Source organism: Bos mutus, chromosome 7 (genome assembly GCF_027580195.1).
Source record: "Bos mutus isolate GX-2022 chromosome 7, NWIPB_WYAK_1.1, whole genome shotgun sequence".
Taxonomy (NCBI): Eukaryota; Metazoa; Chordata; class Mammalia; order Artiodactyla; family Bovidae; genus Bos; species Bos mutus.
The window spans coordinates 47,638,949-47,651,680 of NC_091623.1; the positions used below are offsets into that span (position 1 = coordinate 47,638,949).

The window sequence follows — 12,732 nt, forward strand, 5'->3', positions numbered from 1 at the left end:
GTCTATATTCCCTGTGCTGTGCATAACATTCCTCAGTTCAGTTCAGTTCAGTTCAGTCGCTCAGTTGTGTCCAACTCTGCGACCCCATGAATTGCAGCACGCCAGGCCTCCCTGTCCATCACCAACTCCCAGAGTTCATCCTAACCCATGTCCATTGAGTCGGTGATGCCATCCAGCCATCTCATCCTCTGTTGTCCCCTTCTCCTTCTGCCCCCAATCCCTCCCAGCATCAGAGTCTTTTCCAATGAGTCAACTCTTTGCATGAGGTGGCCAAAGTACTGGAGTTTCAGCTTTAGCATCATTCCTTCCAAAGAACACCCAGGACTGATCTCCTTTAGAATGGACTGGTTGGATCTCCTTGCAGTCCATGGGACTCTCAAGAGTCTTCTCCAACACCACAGTTCAAAAGCATCAATTCTTCGGCGCTCAGCTTTCTTCACAGTCCAACTCTCACATCCATACATGACCACTGGAAAAACCATAGCCTTGACTAGATGGAGCTTTGTTGGCAAAGTAATGTCTCTGCTTTTGAATATGCTATCTAGGTTGGTCATAACTTTCTTTCCAAGGAGCAAGCGTCTTTTAATTTCATGGCTGCAGTCACCATCTGCAGTGATTTTGGAGCCCCCCAAAATAAAGTCTGACACTGTGTCCACTGTTTCCCCATCTATTTCCCATGAAGTGATGGGACCAGATGCCGTGATCTTCATTTTCTGAATGTTGAGCTTTAAGCCAACTTTTTCACTCTCCTCTTTCACTTTCATCAAGAGGCTTTTGAGTTCCTCTTCACTTTCTGCCATAAGGGTGGTATCATCTGCATATCTGAGGTTATTGATATTTCTCCCGGCAATCTTGATTCCAGCTTGTGCTTCTTCCAGCCCAGTGTTTCTCATGATGTACTCTGCATATAAGTTAAATAAGCAGGGTGACAATATACAGCCTTGACGAACTCCTTTTCCTATTTGGAACCAGTCTGTTGTTCCATGTCCAGTTCTAACTGATGCTTCCTGACCTGCACACAGGTTTCTATAACTTACTTGTTTCACAGCTACTAGTTTGCACCTTTCCACCCGCTTCACCCATTTAGCCCCCGCCCTCTTCCCTCTGGTAACCACCAGTTTGTTCTCTGTGGGTCTGTTCCTGTTCTGTTTGTTCACTTGCTTTATTATTTAGATTCCACGTAAAAGTGAAAACACACGATGTATCTTTTTCTCTCTTATTTCCTGAACAAGGTCTCATTTTAAACTATTGAGAAATTTGACTTAGAGATACATCCAGAGATCTTATCCCTTAGAATAGGATACTTCTTGAAAAAACTTCCCTGAGAACAACAATGATCGAATACCTCAACAAAAGACGGAATCACATCCCCTTAATTATTTTCATTTCTGAAGAACTGTTTTAGCTGACAGCTCCAGCTGTCTCCTGGAGACAGACCGAGGTGAAGAACAACAATTAGAAGACATGGTCCCTACCCTGAGGAAATAAAATCTTGATGGAAAACCTAGAAACTCACAGAGGGTGCCGAGCTCCAGAAGCGAATGCAGTCCAGGAGGCAGATGCCCCTGGCATTTTAAAATAAACTTCTTAGTAAACTAGGAAGAATCAGACTATAGTAGGTGCCATCAATCATTTGTACAGTCATTCAAAAAACAAAGGTATACACAATGAAACAAAAAAAGATAAGTAAATAGGAGTTGAGACTATGTCCTGATGCCCAAGTTCAACCATGGAAATCATTACAGCAGTTTTAGCAAAATGAAGCCTTGTATCAGGAGCTAACTTTGGCACCAGGAAACAAGGAAAAGTGTTCAATACAACACAAGAAAAATTCTGTAGGACTTGAATGAAAGAGCAACCTTTATGTAGAGTAAGTTTAAGACTGCGTAAAGCTCATTTCAATGTTCTTATTTCCTAATTTACATGTGGACTGGTCACGATTGACACGGCCCTGAAATTTCTTACTGAAAACCATGGAGAGATGAGAATCTCTCTGGGCACAAGATGAAATGGCTACTCACTATCTGGTCAACCCCTCAGCAAAGTGTTTGAGGCTCCTCACCAGCATCTCTCTGACCTGCTCCCTCCACTGGTCTTGAGAGTGAAAAGTGAAAGTGAAAGTTGCTCAGTCACATCCGACTCTTTGCAGCCCCATGGACTCTACAGTCCACGGAATTCTCCTGGCCAGAATACTGGAGTGGGTAGCCGTTCCCTTCTCCAGGGGTCTTGGGGAAGTCCTACCTTTCTGTCAAGTCCAAGACTCCAATGGCTTGGCCTATCCCAGCCTGGATTCATTACTCCCTCCTCTATTCTATTGACAGAGCTTACCAAGTCTGGCCTGGGCATGATGAAGGCCTCAACTTACACATTTCAGGAAGTCCAGGCCAGCACCACGCTTGGCACAATAACTGAGCAAAGATTTGTTGAATTTTACTGAAGGAAAGGCAGAGACGTCAAACTAATAGAGGAGAAATGAAAAGTGGCAGAGCTCCGACAGCTCTAGGCTGAAGTAGGGCAAGTGGAGAATCAAAAACTAGGGTGAGGACTGTGGCTTCCACGGCCAAAGAAGAGAGAGAAGCCAAAGGCACACAGGGCTCGGTTGGGAGCCCCTCCTTCCTGGTCTCTGTTACAGGGCTGAGCTCCTGGACACTCATCCGCTCTAGGTATGAAGAGAACATATTAAGGAGTTTAATAACGCTGCATGATGAGAGAGACAATCAGAAAGGATGATGGCCAGAACACACCACATTTGGAGAATTCCCTAGAGGTCCAGTGGTTAGGACATTGGCGCTTTCACTGCTGGGGCCTGGGTTCAACCCGTGGTTGGGGAACTAAGATCTTGCAAGCCTCATGACATGGCCAAAGTGAGGGGGTGGGGAAACACTACACTTGGGCAGGAGAAAGTGATAAAGAAGAAAGTTGCTTTAAGAAGAACTAAGAGCAAGAGTCCTTAAACCACTGGAAGGCTCAATCTGCAAGAGAAATGAGTGTCTTAAGACATTTCTGAAGAATGGATGGTAGAGAAGAGCCAATGACTACTCAACTTTCTTCTGATCCAGGACCAACACCTTAGAAAGGCTGGAGTACTTCAAGAAGTACTTATACAAGGAACAGAATAAACTTCATGCTCATTCCTTCCTTGGTGCTTGGCAAGGAATTCATGGTTGACTGGACAGCAGAGAAGACAGGCAGTCACCCCACTGAGTCCCCTCCTTGAAGGCTGTGCCCTCCACTCAGGTCTGATAGAACCACATGTTCCATGCCTTCCTTGCACTCATGCCTGCCCCAGCCTGGAATACTGTTGCCTCCTTGGCCTAGGCAAAGCCTCTCATCCAGGCCACAGTCATCTCCTCGGGGGATGCTTCTGACACCCAGCCTGACTTCAGCTGGACTCTGGTGTCCCAGGTGCACATTCCATGGGCTCTCTTCTTGCTGACAGGTAGTCTCTCTGGCTGATCAACTCCTCATCACCCTCTCTCTGGTCGCCCCTGCACTGCATTCTGCAGTGTCTGCCTCTCCTGAACTGTGAGCCTTTGGGACTCACTGCTGTATCCCTGGAACCTGGCACAAAAGGAAAGGTTACTGAGCAGTTGAGATTAAATGCTTAAGAATGAACTTTAAAAAACAGCCTCTGATGCTCCAGTCCAGCTTTCTAATCTTCCACAGTACTGGATCCGCTCCAAGCTGCTCTGAGTGATGTCATGCTCTAGGGAGCCCGTGGGGCACTGGGAGAAGCAGGGAGCACAGCAGGTCAGCACCAGAGTTCAAGAGAATAAGGCCAAATCTCCAACCACCCACACCCTAGCCATCTGACCTCAGGCAAGTTCTTGCTCAGGTCCAGTTCCTCTTCTAGAAGCTCAGTGAAACCACCCACTTCCTAGGGTTTTTGGGAGATTTAAATGAGAGACAGAAATTATGGCTGTCGTCATCATCATCAACCACTGTATTCTGAAAGAGGTGCTCAGTGCTGTGCTACGCTTAGTCACTCAGGCGTGTCCGACTCTTTGCAACCCTAGGGACTGTAGCCCACCAGGCTGCTCTGTCCATGGGATTCTCCGGGCAAGAATACTGGAGTAGGTTGCCATGCCCTCCTCCAGGGGATCTTCCCAACCCAGGGATAGAATCCAGGTCTCCTGCATTGCAGGTGGATTCTTAACTGTCTGAGTCACCAGGAAAGTCACACTTTCACTTAAATGACCAAAACCTGCTCATTTATGAAACTTTTCTGAATCACTCACATATTGCTTTACTTACTGATAAAACCACTTCAAAAGGGATTTTGCTGTGATCCTAGATAGCTTCAGGAAATCATTTTAAAACCAGCAAAGTCCAACTCTTGGGAAAAGTACACCAAGGGCAGCAAGACTTTCCCTTGGCACTAGACCAAGTCAAGCTCAGTGCGGTAAGCTAGGAGCAGAGCTAAAGCCTGCAAGCAGGCTAAGGGCACAGACTGCCAGGCACCAAGTCGACCTGCATTTACAGAACCTCCCTAAGGGTGGTGAAACAGAAAACTTTAGCGCTGAAATTTTACTTCCCGGGTTTGGACTAATAGATCCTCTCTTGCTAATGCTATCTGGCTTTAGGAAATTACGAACCATAAATTCCTCTTCTGACTCCTTGCATTCTTTGACGGGTGTGCTGAAAGGCTGAATGCTCTCTGATATGCACTAACATGCTTACTTCTAATGGTCTGTGTTCCCATATTTAGTATCCCAGAGGTACCGAGACAAGAGCCACACCATTCATTTGACAGCACATGCCTCGCCATTTGAGTAAGTTCTAAGAATAGTCAAATTTATGTCATCACCATCTTTTAATATTCAGAACTTAATCCATATTATAAGTAAAATCTGCAGAAATACTGGAGGAATTAAGCAAGTCTTACAAATTTTGACCAGTAGAAAATATCTTACAAGTCATAGAAGTAAAAATCAAATTAAAAATTGTTTCTTCCTAAGGAAAGCTATGAAGGTCCTAATTGAAGTGTCCGTTATGTTGCCTAAAAGCCAACCTGTAAATATAACCTTTTTAGTTTCAGGTACACCACTCCATATGCCGTATAGCTAGCTCCTAACACATGTATAATAGTGATTTTTTTTTAATCATATAATCTCATCTGTTGCATTGTAATCCCTTTTAAAATTTTCATTTATTAATGAATTTCTTATTTGGCTGCATCAGGTCTTAATTGCAGCATGCAGGGTCTTTTAGTTGTGGCATGTGGGATCTAGTTCCCCAGCCAGGGATTGAACCCAGGACCCCTGCATTGGGAGCACAGACTCTTAGCCACTGGATCACTAGGAGTCCCTCTTTGTCATATTTCATTTGTTATATTTAAAGCTTTTTTGCCCTAAAACCTGAGTACCATTCCCCACTGGTCATTTGCTATTATACTCAAATTCTACAAACTAACACAAATTTGAGCTGTGGTTTTATAGACTGCTGCTGCTGCTAAGTCGCTTCAGTTGTGTCCGACTCTGTGCGACCCCATGGACTGCAGCCTACCAGGCTTCTCCATCCATGGGATTCTCCAGGCAAGAACACTGGAGTGGGTTGCCATTTCCTATGTACAGGAAATATTAGAAACAATGCCTGGAGCCTCTAAAACCTGATTTCCTTGGACTGGAAATTAAACAGACCCTGAAACAACAGGGCCCCATCCCCCAGATCAAAAGTATCATCTAGTGGGGAAAACAATCAACAATTTTCTGATTTTTATTTGGTTCATTTCTAATTTTCTTTCTATATTAAGTAGACAAAACAATGCTAATATGTGACTCTTGTGGTTAATTTCAAATTCCTTATGCCCACACACAATTTGGGCTCAAAAAATAATTTCCATTTGTCAGATTAACCATCTACTCAAGGAGATCAAACCAGTCAATCCTGAAGGAAATCAACCCTGAATATTCATTGGAAGGACTGTTGCTGAAGCTGAAGCTCCAAACTTCAGTCACCTGATGTGAAGACCCAACTCATTGGAAAAGACCCTGATGCTGGGAAAGATGAAGGCAGGAAAAGGGGATGACAGAGGATGAGATGGTTGGATGGCATCACTGACTCAATGGCTGTGAATTTGAGCAAGCTCTGGGAGATGGTGAAGGACAGAGAAGCCTGGGATGCTGCAGTCCATGGGGTCGCAAACAGTCAGACACTACTTATCGAATGAACAACAAAACAAGGTAAAATGATCCGTGAAAACTGAAGTAAGTGACACACTCTCATCCCTACTCTTTTTTTTTTTTCATTCCTACTCTTGAGAGTCCAACCTCTCCAAGGGTGGTCAGGGATCAGCACCCTTGGGAGATGGTTAGAAATGTGGACTCTTTGGCCCCACTGGGACCTGGCACATCAGAATCTGCAACGCAACAGGATTTCTGCAGAGATCTGCTGCAGGTGCAGCTGAGAGACGCATTGCTCTAAAGCACAGTTGTCTGGAAATTTCTGCAGTGATGGAAACGTTTTTTACCTTCATTAATATAATAGCTATTAGCCACATGTGGCTACTGAGTACTTGAGATATAGCTAGTGTGACTGAAGAACTGAATGTTTAATTCTATTTACTTTTAATGCATTTTATTATTTCTAATTATTATTATTTTTTTGCTGCTCTGCATGGCATGTGGGATCTTAGTTCCTCAACCAGGGACTGAATCTGTGCCCCCTGAAATAGAAGTGCAGAGTCTTAACCACTGGGATGCAAAGGAAGTCCTCAATTTTAATGCATTTTAATTTAATTTATGGCAAGGGGCTACCACAATGGACAGTGTAGCGAGTACCTGCGTTTCCTTGCAAGCAAATGGTCAAGAAGTGACCACAGCAGCCAAATCTGCCAATCTGGCAGCACAATCCTTCTATCCTTCCAACATGCAAAATGACTTGAAGGCCAGTCCTCTTTAGCTGCTTCTCCCAGAACATCAGGCCTGAAGCTGGGCCTCTAGGGTGACACCGCTGACCATTCTACTTCCCTTTTTTTTTTTTTTTTAAGGTCAGAAGTGGATATATTTAGATTCAGAGAGAAGTACACTCCACAGACAGAGTGCGGGCCATCACAGAGGGCAAGTGGCGAAATTTGGCGTGGTTAGTTTTTATAGACTACTTTTGCTCAGGTTCTTGACGTCTCATTGCAGAAAGAATTCAGTGAGAGACAAGTGATAGGTAAGAAGTAGGTTTATTTAGATTCAGAGAGAAGCACACTCTGCAGACAGAATGTAGGCCATCACAGAGGGCGAGTGTGGCCCCTTTTTATTAAATTTCCAAAACTCACCTGTCAGCTTTCCCAGGTCCAGAGTTTTCACCCTGACTTCTTAGGAATCTCACTACTAGACAAAAAGTAAGTCCACCAGCCTTTGATGACTGGCAGCTTTCAGACCCCAGGGCACCTGAAGCCTGAGGATTCTCAAAGGTGTGGTATACAAACACAGTGTTTGGGGCCATGGTAGTGGGGTGGGGGACCCAGAGATTGCACCAGACTTTCAAAGGGGCCCATGATTCAAACACTGGCTAAGAACTCTGGGAGGAAGGAAGAACTTTGGAGCCTGGCAGTCCTGACAAAAGAGGCTTCAACCCGAATCTGGCAATCTCATAAACCTTTCATAGAGGGTTTCAAAGGTATTCACAAAGGCATTCAAAGATATTCATAAAGGTATTCAAAGGAAGCACATGAAAAAACTACGTAAACTTCAAAATGTAAAATGTACTATTATAAAAAATAAGGCTATACGTGATAGAGCGATATACTCAGAAAATCTTTGGCAGATGAGAGAACATTTTCTGCCTTCCTGGTTCCGTATAAGAAACGAATGAGGACATGGTCAGTGAAAGGTCCAAATCAGAACCTGTAAAACTCTCCAGGAAAACCTCAGGGTATCACCCAAGAAAGTCAGAAGATCATTCAGGGAAACTGGTTATCCCTCACACAGGAAGTCTCCAGCTGATGAGGGCTGAATTTCAACTAAGATGGTGCATTCCAAGGTCCCCGGTGTCCACCTACTATCTGTGTAGCCGGAAGGAAGAACAATACACAGTTCACTGTTCAAGACTCCATCAAGCTGAAGCCATAACGACAAAATGAATCACACACAGGCACATGGAGCTGCCTTCCTAATAACGTAGAAGGGTGTAAGAAAAACCCAGGTTTGAGGAGGACAGGTGTGCTTTCCTTCTTTAAACACATTCAATGGTGACAAAGTGGGCTTCCCTGGTGGCTCAGTGGTAAAGAACCCGCTTGGCAGTGCAGAAGAACTGGGTTTGATCTGGGGGTCAGGAAGATCCCCTGGAGAAGGAAATGTCAACCCATTCTAACGTTTTTGCCTGGAAAATCCCACAACAGAGGAGCCCTGCAGGATACAGTCCATGGGCTGCAGAGTCAGGTATGACTTAGCAACTGAACACGCACGCACGGACAAAGCCGGTTGAGAGGGCGTCAAATCTGAGATGAAAAATTCTTTCTTGCCAGCCAGTTGAGCTAAATGGACTCCAGGGGCTATGAAGGGGTTGGCAGGGCACAGAGAGAGCGCAGGGTCAAAATGACTCAGAAAGGTCTCACTCAGTTGGCCAATCAGGAAAACACAGTTTGCTCCCCTGCCCAGGTTGATAATCTACCTGGCTGCTGGGTTTACTATGAGGAATGAAGTTAAAGTGTTAGTCGCTCAGTCATGTCCGACTCTTTGCAACCCCATGGACTTCAACCCGCCAGGCTCTTCTGTCCACAGAATTCTCTAGGCAAGAATACTGGAGTCAGTAGCCATTCCTTTCAAGGAACAGGCCCACCCAAGCTGTGTTTCTCCGAAGTGGAGTAAGTGGCCTGCCCACTAGAGGACTAAAGACTGGTGTCTGGACTTGGGTGACTTTTAGGGCCCTGAATTCATCTAGAGGCTACGCAAGAAGCAGATCAGATGTGAAGCTCCCCAAAGTCTCAAAATAGAAACCCCAGCGCTCTTTCTACCGCAGAAAGAAAACAGGAATCAGCTACTTAACAGCTATGTGGTGGTAAAGCAAGTACCATACCCTCCCTTTTCAGTTTCTTAAGCTTCAAAGAAAAAGGACTCTCTGTGAGAACATCAAGTAGTGACTGAATTCCATTCTAAAGCCTACCTAAGGGAGTTGAGAATCGAGATTGACAAGAGAAAAGCAGCAGCCTCGGGGCTGTGCTGGGGTGCCACATGCCTGAGGAAGGCCGTGTCTGAGCAGAGTTCAAGCTGCTTAAGCAGCTCCAGACCTAGAACAGAAGGAACACAGGTAACTTGGCAAACAAGAAAACACTGCTTCTGTGGTTCCTGGGTGTGAAAAGCCCGTTTTCCCTTTTCCCTAGCTCCAACCAATCCTTTCAGAATCTAAGTGCCACAAAACTCGACTGAATACTAGGTGCCAGGTATTGTTCACAGCCCTGGGAATACCAAGGAAAGCACAACAATGCCCTTGCTCTCAGACTGGCTTAGCAGACAAGGCCTCACAGAAGGGCACCCTCTCCCGGCTCAGCTCTTTGTGCCAGGAATCACCTCTATTCAGCACACTGCTGTTATGATGACTGTTATAAGTCAGTCTCCCCCACCCCTTACTTCTGAATGAGCTTATTATAAGAGAACCTCTTAGCCATCCTGGTGTCTGTAGCACCTAGCACACTGCCCCAGGGGGTGGGGGTGGGGGTGGAAGTATGTATATGTGACACTCTTAACTTTCCAGATAGAGGCCTTGAAACTGGATAAGAATTGACATGTTATAAGAAGCAGAGGAAAGAAAGTTTGAAGAATGCCTGCCACATCCATCTTTAACTTGCCTTCTCTGTTTCTGGGGCTGCTGTTCACCTGGCTTTGTAACCTGTCCTCCCTAGAAGGTTCTAGGCACTGTACAATTCATACCTCCAGACCCTGGTCCCATCCCCAGGGACCCCAAACAGGTCCCATTCAACAAAACCTCATCTTCCAAAAAGTGCTTTGCTATTTTCTAATAATTCAAGCAGACCCCAAACACAATGGGCTGCCTTGTGAAGCACATTCTAACCAATCCTAGCTGGCTGACAAGTGGTAGGTGGAGGTGAGACATAAAAACCACTGATTTTCCCACTACACCTGAAATAAAACCCAGACTCCTTCCCGAGGCTTGTTATCCCCATGTGATCCTGGTTCCAGACTCTCTCCAATCTACTGGGGACTTTCAGTCCCTAGCTCTGCTTTCTTCCTGCCCTTTCCCACCCTGGGGCTTCTGAAGGTGCGGAGCCCTCTCCACCTGGCTTCCCACAGCTTTCCATCCCTTTACTTACAGTTTTTCTCACAACTTAGTTTTGTTATTATTTTCTCTCTCTCAAACCATTAGCTTGAGAACAGTGACTATGTCAGCACCCAGCTCTGTGCCCCACACATAGTATCTTAACAAATATTCGCCAAATTAATTTAAAAAAAGGGGGGATCCTTTGTCTCCACTCAGCTTCCCCACTAACTTTTTTACTGGATCATTCCCAAATCAAATGACTGCTGCCGCTGCTGCTGCTGCTAAGCTGCTTCAGTCGTGTCCGACTCTGTGCGACTCCACAGACGGCAGCCTATCAGGCTCCCCAATCCCTGGGATTCTCCAGGCAAGAACACTGGAGTGGGTTGCCATTTCCTTCTCCAATGCATGAAAGTGAAAAGTGAAAGTGAAGTCGCTCAGTCATGTCCAACTCTTCCTGACCCCATGGACTGCAGCCTACCAGGCTCCTCCGTCCATGGGATTTTCCAGGCAAGAGTACTGGAGTGGGGTGCCATCGCCTTTCTCTTTATTCCCCAGTCTTATTTCCCACAACTCATTCTCCATTACCAGCCCCCCTAATTACCCATCTTCGTAAGTACCACCTATTTCATTCCGTTGTCCATTATTCACAAATCCTGTGTGTACCCACCTCTCAGCCCTTACACCCCTCATCTCCAAAACAATCATCTCCAAACCCCTTATCTCCAAAACAATTCCATAAACCTTGAAACCACCTTTCACCATAAACCTCTCCATCCACAAACTCTCCTTAAACTCATCCCTCTCACCTCAGGACGAGCTCTTAAAATCTATCACTCAACTGCTTAGCTCCATAAGCCCCCTTTGAATCCGTTCCATTTTAACCCCTCACGTCCCTTCGGCCTCAGAATCCGGCTTCAGTCCTCCTCAAGCCTCCCCCTCCCATGCGCCCTGCCCTCCCTCTCTCCGCCCAGAGACTCATAGCATCTCTCACCTTGCACCTTCCTCACCCCTCACGACCCCAGCCGCCCCGGTCCTGGCCCCTCGGCCCGCCCCCTCCAGAGAAGCGACTTTAGATGGCCCCCCGCCGAATCCGCGCCAGCACCTGGCCTGCGCCTCGTCCAGGCTCTGGTCGGTGATGGCCATGATCTGCTGCAGGACGTCGCCTGTGTTGGAGCCCGGTGGGGGCCCAGGCGGCGAGCGGCGCGGGGCAGGCGGTGGCGGCGCGGGGCGCGGCGGGCGCTGGGGAGCGTCCATGAGCTGCGGGTGCTCAACCAGGAGCTGGGGAGACTGGAGAGCTCGCGCGGACGTCGTAGCCAACTGCTGCCGTCCGTGCGCCCCGCGCGCACACTCCGGAGCCCCGCCCCTCGCCTCTGCCTACGGCCAACCGCCGCCAGGCAGGCGATGGCGCCCCGCCCAGGGACACGCCCTACTATCGCCCCCAGCCAACCATCGCCGCCCAAGCAGCCTCACCCCGCCCACAGACACGCCCCCACCAGCCCCTCTCAACGGCCTAGGACTCTTTTGGAGGTTGCTGAGCAACGGCGCTTTCCATTTTAACCCCCTCCCTCTTCCCTGCTGGCTCAGACCTTAAAGAATCCGCCTGCAATGCGGGAGACCTGGGTTCGATCCCTGGGTTGGGAAAATCCCCTGGAGTAGGAGAGGGCAATGGCACCCAACTCCAGTGCTTTTGCCTGGAAGATCCCATGGACGGAGGAGCCTGGTAGGCTACAGTCCATGGGGTCGCTAGAGTCGGACACGACTGAGCGACTTCACTTTCACTTTTCACTTTAATGCATTGGAGAAGGAAATGGCAACCCACTCCAGTGTTCTTGCCTGGAGAATCCCAGGGACGGGGAAGCCTGGTGGGCTGCCGTCTATGGGGTCACACAGAGTCGGACACGACTGAGGCGACTTAGCAGCAGGGCATAGCAACCCACTCCAGTATTCTTGCCTGGAGAATCCCCATGGACAGAGGAACTGGCGGGGTACAGTTCATGGGATCGGACTGAGCGACTAAGAACACATTCTTCCAGCCGGAAAGGGCGACGCCGGTTTTGCTCTGCTTCGAGACTCCCACCTCTCACATCTCTGCCTTCCGCATTTCCTCAGAGCTACCACTCCTGCTCAGAGCCAGAGCCCACCCCTCTCCCCTTTTCATAGGCTCCCATGTCTCAGAGCATCCCTCAGGAACCTATACATCTCAGATCCTAACTTCTCAGACACTCCACTCTTCCTTCAAGCCACCCTCTGTTTTCAAACCTTCCCTTGCCTTTCAGAACGGCATCAACACCCGCCCCCCCCCGCCGCCCCCCCCCCACACACAATCTCCAGAAATCCTGAGCCCCAGACCCCTGCTCAGTGAGCTAGTGCGTCCCTCAGCCTAGGTCCCATCAGGTAGGTCACTGGGGCTTCTAGCCTCCTGGCTCCCCCTGCTGCAGCTCTAGTGTTCCATGGGTGGCACAGGAATATGTGGTGATGGTGGCTGGGAGGTTAAAACTGAGTGATTTTCTCAGTTGCACAAAC

The 12,732-nt window shown here is 47.6% G+C and overlaps 1 protein-coding gene across 4 annotated transcripts in view; it reads right to left on the reverse strand.

Annotated features, from left to right (window-relative positions):
- PBX4 (PBX homeobox 4) overlaps positions 1-11,561 on the reverse strand; it is a 56,137-nt gene extending 44,576 nt beyond the window's left edge. For all 4 annotated transcript variants that reach the window (XR_011464742.1, XR_011464741.1, XM_070373422.1 and 1 more), the window contains exon 1: positions 11,312-11,561. Coding sequence is in view for 2 of the 4 variants with exons in the window: in XM_070373422.1 (XP_070229523.1) it covers positions 11,312-11,463 (152 nt within the window). In the remaining 2 variants the exon portion in view is untranslated. The remainder of the gene's footprint in view (positions 1-11,311) is intronic.
- Between the last annotated feature and the right edge of the window lie 1,171 nt (positions 11,562-12,732).